The sequence below is a fragment of the Syzygium oleosum genome, unplaced genomic scaffold (genome assembly GCF_021117445.2).
Source record: "Syzygium oleosum isolate NSW1041296 unplaced genomic scaffold, Sole_v2.1 Sole_v2.20, whole genome shotgun sequence".
In the NCBI taxonomy this organism is placed as follows: domain Eukaryota; kingdom Viridiplantae; phylum Streptophyta; class Magnoliopsida; order Myrtales; family Myrtaceae; genus Syzygium; species Syzygium oleosum.
In genome coordinates, this window is record NW_026607504.1 from 1,278,469 (window position 1) to 1,286,477 (window position 8,009).

The window sequence follows — 8,009 nt, forward strand, 5'->3', positions numbered from 1 at the left end:
GACATAAATTATAATCGATAATGAAAATATTTATCATTGATCAATCATTCTAAGCGATACAAATGATCGTTTTATGAAAAAAAGAATTTTCTAAATCATCCTTCCTCCGCAAAGAAAATGAAGCCCGACACTGTGCAACTCCACAGAATAGGCGTACGATAGTGGGGAAAGTCGCATAATGCGCGCCCTCGTCGTGTTTTTTGTTTTGCCGAGGATATAGCGTTAGGTTTTGTTTTAGGGTGGCTGTGACTTGCACCTTTCACCTTTTTCCATGAGTACTGCAAATTAGATTGCTAGACAATTATTTATCATATAGCACCTCGAATCTTGACGATCATAGTATAAGCGGTGCAGACGATGCTCGCTCGCTAAATTTTTGGTGAAAGATTTGTGTAATTAAACTTAATAATTTGATAATCTTTTGAGTAATGAGAGATCCCATTGTAAGGTCATGTTGGACCTCGTCTTCCATTGTACTTAAGCAGAAAATAATGGATAAAAGCCCATGTAATTACAACAATATCCCTTTGTTTTTTTTTTCTTTTTATTATTTTTTATGGATGGTCGGTCAAAAGCAATTTTCTGATTCACAACATCATTTTTCTTCTTTTTTCGGTGAAAGTAGGTCAAAGAGAAATGATCACTCGGTGGGAGCTAAGTTCATGCATCGATTCACCTTCATAAGCACTCGGAAAAGATCCAACTTCGAGATTAGAGAAAAGGCTACCGAAAATCTTAAACAATGCCTAATGTGATATATTTACCTTAAACTTCTTTTTGTGACACAAAAACTCCAAACTTGTACCATGTGACATATTTACCCTAAATTGCACGGATACAAGTTTAGGGTTTTTGCATTATAAAAAAAAGTTTAGAGTAAATATGTCAAACGGGTATAAGTTTGGAGTTTTGGGATAAATGTGTCACATGAATATAAATTTGAGGTTTTTTGTATCACAAAAAAAAATCTGAATAAATGTGTTAAAGTAGGCATAGTTTAGGATTTTCGATGGCTTTTTCCCTTGAGATTATAACGTCAAGTTTGCTTTTGTTTTTGTTGTCTCTCTGGAATTCCGTATTTTTGCAGAGCTTCCAGATTCGAAACTGTTCATACTCAAACCTAGCCGTAATGTCTGAACTCGGCAAAAGGACACTAGAAGTGCCACAACTTGTGTACGAAGATCACTTTGGTGCCATAACTTTTTTTCGGATCACTTTGGTGCCAAGTCGGAAGAAAAGAGATCACTTTAGTGACTCCGGCCAAAAAGCTGACCTGGCATTTATATTTTAAAAAAAAATGATCTGACTTGTACACGTGAAAATTAGGTGGCTTTTTTTCGAAATTTTTAATTTTTTAGAAAAATAAAATTTAAATTATATTTAAAAAAAAAAAAAAAACATTGCAGCAGCTGCTGCTGCCGCCAACCCACCACCGCCGGGAAGGGCCGGCGGTGGTGGGCGGAGTGGTCGGCGAGGGTCGCCGGCCCCTAGCCGGGGCCCGGCGACCCTCGCTGAGACCCAGCGAGGGCCGGATCCGGCGAAGAGACCTCGCCGTCGCCTGGGTCGCGACGGCGAGGGCTCGCCTCGCCTTTGCCGGGCGAGGCTAGACCTCGCCGTCGCCCGGGTCGCGATGGCGAGGTCGGCCTCGCCTTTGCCGGGTAAGGCGAGACCTCGCCATCGCGACCGAGCAACGACGAGGTCGGCCTCGCCTTTGTTGGGCGAGGCGAGACCTCGCCGTCGAGACCCAGGCGACGGCGAGGTCTCGCCTCGCCGATCTAGCCCTCACCGGGTCTCGGCGAGGGTCGCCGGGCCCCGGCCAGGGGTCGGCGACCCTCACCGACCACTTCGCCCACCACTGCCGGCCCTTCCCGGTGGTGGTGGGTTGGCAGCAGCAGCCTCGCCGCTGTTGCAATGTTTTTTTTTTATATAAATATAATTTAAATTTTATTTTTTTTAAAAAGTACACGTCAGGGGACTAAACGGCGTCATTTTTTGTTTTTAATGCTGACTGGACCTCTCCGGCGAGCCATGTCAGCGCCACATCGGATTTCCGACGTGCCACATCAGCATTGACATTAAAATAATCGTTTTTCAAAAAAGTTGACACCAAAGTGATCCGAAAAAAAGTTATGGCACCAAAGTGATATCCGTACACAAGTTGTGGCACTTCTGGTGTCCTTTTGCCGTCTGAACTCATAGCATGTTTTAGGCTTCACAGTTTTCCTGGTTTTGGTTAGTACGACGATTAGGACTTTGAAGAGGGTGGCTGGAGCATTGCGAGCATATAGCCCACACCACTTCGAGCCACGCTCTAGTATGTAGTTATTGGACGCAGAAAGAGGGTGGCTATTTAGAGATCATAGATGCAACAGGCCACAATATAGGTGGACGCTGGTAGAAATGTAGCTTACGTTTTAACTCGATCAATTCGCCTGCAAGGACAAATGAACTATGTCGAAGCGCTTTGCTAATCGATCCTTCCGACGCCGACATTGTTCTCCAGCTTAGGATATGCATTTTTCATTCAATATAGGAGCCTTCATTGTACCAAAAACTCGAGGGTGTCGTGCTTTTTATGGAGAAAAAAGAGAAAGCCCCTTTTACTTATTTTGAAGTGGTTGGTTGCTGCCTTAGTTGCGGGGCCTTCCTTTCCATGGTAGAGGTGATATTAAGAGGGCCCGGACGGGCCGAGCCGCAATGTCGGGTTTGACGTGTCATTTAGGCCCGGCCATAGGTTAAAATGCGCATTCAATTGTTGAGGTCGGGTAGGATTGAGCTTGGGCCAAAAGTTGAGTTGGCTGGGATTTTGAATATATATAAACTGAAGAGTGTTGCCCAAATCTGTTCATTTTGTCCTTGAGGCTTGATATGCCCTACCGTTTGCCCGCCCATTTATCGGATCTACCTTTCCGATTTCCGATTCTTGGGAAGGCACCGTACTGACCCGACTTGACTGGACCGAACCGGCGAAATCGGCCCAGAGTATACTAGAAAACATTAAAAAAAAAAATGAAGAAAACGTATTGATCGAGCAGTATGTTCCCGGTTCATTGCAAGTCCGTTTCATTATTTTTAATTTTTATCGTAAAAACCATAAAATAAAAATAACACTGCCATCTCCAAGGTGACAAGGTTGGTTCTTGATTCCACAAACTGGGAACCGACCCTAGTCCGATTCTCAATTCCAGGATGGGAACCGACCCATCTTAGAACCGATTACCCCTGCTTGAATACTAGCGGATGCAGCCGATAGAGTAGTATTTTTTTTTATTTTATAGTTTTATGGTTACAGAAATGTATAAATGGAATTGTAGTACTAACTAAAGCCAGGTGATTAGATCTAGTAAAAATTTTGTTGACTATAATATTGTTAACACATTATGTAGAACGCGTCAATCAAATAAAGTTTTTAGTACGTTTGTTTAGAATATGTATGTATCTTTTAATCTGAGAATAAGCTTTCTAATTGTGACCAATATTGTGACCAATACCAATAAGAAGATGTGATCTTTTTTTTTTTGTCTTTTCTTTATATGTATGTATATTTGATATCACTGCCTCACAAGTCCTGATCTTAGGTCACTGGAGAGTTCTTCTAGAGCAACTTGATTTGACCAAAAAGAATGAGGAGCCATTTGAATGCACAATGATTTCGTTATTAGTTTCAAAGCCAACATATCAAGTGTTTTTTCATCTTTGAAATTTAGTAAATCTTTCTAATGACATTAATAGTCATTTCTCTTGTTTTTTTTTGGCTAGCGATAATATTTATCTACTTGTGATTATCTATTTTACAGTATCCAATTTCCTCTAGAATTATCTATTTCCTTATGCTTCTTTTTCTTTCTTCACATTCAAGGAATCCCAAAAGAAACAGGCTAAACATGTTAACTCATCATTCTCCAATTCTCGAACTCATTCATAACCATACATAGATCGCATTGTGACATTGGTAAATTTGGTATTTATGTTTCATCGTTACCATTGAAATTATGATTCGAGTTCGAGTTCGTGACCGACCCGACCGAGATAAAAGTTTTTGGAACATCCCAACTTGAAAAAGCAAGAGAAGGAAATAAAAGGTAATGAAAAAGAACATAGAAAGGAATCCAACCTGGAAATTTTATTGGATACAGGTTTGTTTTTTGGAAAATATGGGAATCAACTTCCTGATTGAAGTTCCCTTACCAAAAAAAAAACTTCCTGATTGAAGTTACTCACCCATCGGTGGCCGCGTTGGTTTGCGCTCAATTTCTTTCACGAGAGGTCCTGGGTTCAAAACTCGCCCATCGGTGATTTAAGTGGGGGGTCGTGGCAGTGGGATGCTGCGCTAGCCCCCCTCGAGGACTAGTCGGGCATCACCGCTGGTTTGAGCCCTAGTTCGCCGGCCGCGCGGACACCTCGATTATCAAAAACAAAAAAAACTTCCTGATTGAAGTTCCTTACCAAAAAAAAAAAAACTTCCTGATTGAAGTTGGTCAAGAAAAATCAAAAGGGAAACTAAAAGATATTTACTTTCGGTCAGAGCAAGGGGCTTCATCTGGACTTGAGTCCATGTATATATTTCCATGGGTTATTTTGATTTGTCGTCATGCGAAGTTGATGTGCAAAATCAAACTTCTTCGTGAGATTTGGGGCGTTGCACTTAATTGCATCAAGAGGCTTCGCTAATTGCATCTTCAGAAGCTCCACGAGTGTTTTATAGCCGATAGAAAATCTTGTTTAAGATTTTGCTTAATTCATTTACGAGATTAAGAGTGTTTGAGTGATACGAGTGTGGCTATAATTTCCGGTGTATGGCTTAATTTATAGAGGAAATCTTTGCTGCTCTTCCTGTAAACGTAAGTCACCTCGATCAAACCATGTAAATCTGAGATAAACAGACTTGTCAAGTAGCCTTTAAGTCTTATCATACATTTTTCTTCTAATTCGCTGCCTATATAGTAGAAAGAGTTTTCAAGCTCAAAGACTAGTAGGTTGTAGAGAGTCATGCATTACAAGATCGATAAGCTGAACTGTTACATTTCGTGGTCCAAGATAAGCAAGACTTGTCACAAACTGGCGACTCGAGCCAATGAATCTCATGCCATGGCAAGCCAAAATTGGATTGTATCCCTTTCTAGCGCATTGATCGACAGATTCTTCGAGCTACATTGTGCAAGCTGTTGCAAACAACAGCATGTGAAATGCCAAAATGTCAACAAAGTAGTCGAACAGAGACAATTTCGAGAGATGAGCCGTGAATTGTAATTCACATTGAGTTTTTACTAGTAACTCTTACCATTAACTCTAGCTATTCAGATTACACAACTGGTGACCCTGTTAAACCGATCGAACTAAGCTTTTCATATCCACATCAGTTCGAGAAAACACTGATAAAATTCCAAAGTAAGGAATGAAACACAAATGCTACGAAGCATGGTTAATGCTGAAATCATCAGCCATCATGCGAGAGATCAATTTCCGTTGGATTTCCCAAAGGAGAAACCTTTGAGAGGCGCATACCTGGCGAGGATCTCAGCCATTCGCTTTTCAGCATTTTTCTTCTTCAATTCCCATATTGGGATTTCAGCAATGGCAGTCTTGATCTCTCGCATGACAGCTGATATAGAGTTAGCCTTGATCTTCTGCTCAGCAACCGCCTCAACTTTCGCCTTAGTCGTCAACTCGAGGTCATGAGCAAGTTCAGCTTTCCTAGATTGAATCTGGGCAATTTGTTCATCTATTTCTCGCACAAGAGATGACTTGGAATTTATCTGAGACTGCAATTCTCCTGCTCCCTTCTTCAGCTCACTGAACTTTCTCTTGATAGAAGAAACCTTGTCCTTCATGGCCTGAAGATCTCCGAAAAATTTGGTAACCTGCTCAGCAATTCCCTTAGTGCGCAGAAAAACCTTGCCTGCTTTGGGGATCTCTTCGACCGACTTCAACTTAAGCAGTTGATCAACAGTCAAGATGGGATCGGCCGCGAGCTTCTCTACCGAAAAAGTAATCTCCTCTAGGTACTCTGAGGACAGCAAGCATGAGAAATCCAGGGCAAGAATGGAAGAAAGCCTCTTGCGGAAAGTAGACATTTCCTCTGCCATATCAGAACCTACATAAGTGAAAGGAGTCCGCACCTGAGCTTCATCATTGTGCTGAGAAAGAACATGTTCCAAAGACTTTAGACAGTCATCAACATCTTCTTCACAAAATTGAGCATGATGTTTCTGGACATTTTGCACATCTTGTGCCTCGAAATCCTTGGATGCGTAGCAGCTAGAACCAATACGTTGGTCAGGAGCAACGTCCTCAAGATCAATTTGCGGTTCAGAGCCACCTATCGAATATCCACTTCTATCACTTGTACTATCATCCTTTGGGGAACACAAATATTCACTTCCATCACTTGTACTATCATCCGTTAGGGAACACAAGTCAATTACAGACTCGTCATTTCCAGTGTTGGCTTGAGCTGGTATTTTGTAAGACTGCTGGGTTCTGCGCCTAGGGAAGGCTCGTGATATAGCTGGTCTTGCTTTTTTCATCATCTTGGAATTACCGGGGGCTTCTTTTCTCCTCTTAGATGCAATTTCAACCGGTGGTACCTGTGGAAAGACATCTGGATGCAAATCTGCATATCAGAGTGATCCAAAAATAACTGAAACAACTAAGAAGTCGAATGGTATCTTAAATTTTGCTTGTCTCGGCTCAACATTTTTACGCAAATGGGTTTTCCATCAAAAGTGGCAAATGACAGAGTCCTTAAATTTTCTGAGCCTTAGCAACGTGTACTAGCAGTTGCCTAGATTACAGACGGCATAGCGAAACAAAGAGGAAACTTTCATTCGCATCATTTCCCCACTAGAAGAAATGCCGGAATTCATACTTGACTAAATTCCCTTTACAGAAATAGCAGGGTCCTTGAAGTATTTTGAAACTCCACATATTTGGTGTTCTCAATGCAGATAGCAAAATGTATATATGAGAGTGTAAAAGGTAAGGGTAAATCATTTCTGTGAGTAGCTTGCTGTCTGTCATCTTATTGTCTTCTAAACCCAAGCAGGGCTCATCCTTCTCCTTTGTGATTGAATTTACTAAAAGTTGGTCTGATATATCAGACACTTCTGAACTTTTCATGCTCCTTTATACTTGTCTAAATTTTCTATTTTCTGTAGCATCTTCTAGCGCATATAGATCAAACCTCCTAATCATTACATTTTAATCAATGTTAAAGCCATAACTCACCAAAGAGATGAACAGCCAAGTGATCGCAAACTAGAGCTTATACAAACATTATGACCATAAAAGACCTTCCACCTTCTGAATCATTGGACTTCCAAATTGAATGATAGGTTAACGATATAACCAAAACTATGTTAGACTTAAACCTCACCTTCGCTCTGGAGCTGTTTTGTAGAGGGAACCATCCAGCGAAAAGAAGCAAGAAACTCCTCAACATCTGCGTTTGGAAACTGCGAAGAGATGTAGGCTTTGAGCGAAGACTTGCCCCGAAAACGGCAAAAAGAGTCACTGCCACGGAAACGGAGACGCTTTGGAAGATATAATAACCTTTGTTGATAGAAACCAGACGAATTGGTTCTCTTGCCGACCCACCAACGCCAAGTATCGCCGGGATTTGGCCAATCTACGGGAGCATAAGGCAAACCTTCACCCAAACTATAAGGTTCCACAGGGTATAGGTGCATATTGTTCACCTTCATCGCCTCCTCGCTCGAAACTTCATTTCCCATTACTTGCTTCCCCTTCTCCATAAAGCTCCTGAGTTTACGCGACGCAGCAGACTAGCAGAAAAAAGCCATCTCAGGACAACATAAACACGGCAGCATAATGCTAAAATTCAATACTTGATAACATAACTAGCTCCCATCATCAAAATTTTCTAAACCACACAGGCATTTTGTTAAAACAGGCTTTCAAACAAAAACCCCATTCACCGGTAAAGGAGAAAGATTGAAACTACCAACGTAGTCATTAGTTAGAGCGACATCATTCAAGTTCAGAACGTC

The 8,009-nt window shown here is 41.4% G+C and overlaps 1 protein-coding gene across 1 annotated transcript; it reads right to left on the reverse strand.

The window, feature by feature from the left end:
- Window positions 1-5,028: 5,028 nt before the first annotated feature.
- LOC115684017 (uncharacterized) lies at window positions 5,029-7,765 on the reverse strand. The gene is made up of 2 exons (XM_056320500.1): window positions 7,376-7,765; window positions 5,029-6,601 (listed from the first exon to the last, which is right to left on the reverse strand). The coding sequence occupies exons 1-2, from the start codon at window positions 7,752-7,754 to the stop codon at window positions 5,457-5,459; spliced, it is 1,524 nt and encodes a 507-aa protein (XP_056176475.1). The 5' UTR covers window positions 7,755-7,765; the 3' UTR covers window positions 5,029-5,456.
- Between the last annotated feature and the right edge of the window lie 244 nt (window positions 7,766-8,009).

What these genes read in the sequence shown, in the direction of transcription:
- LOC115684017 (XM_056320500.1), bottom strand. Translation starts at nt 7,754, where the DNA reads ATGGAGAAGGGGAAGCAAGTAATGGGAAATGAAGTTTCGAGCGAGGAG. An exon ending in AAAACAGCTCCAGAGCGAAG is followed by an intron (nt 6,602 to 7,375) that starts GTGAGGTTTAAG and finishes ATTTGCATCCAG; the next exon opens with ATGTCTTTCCACAGGTACCA.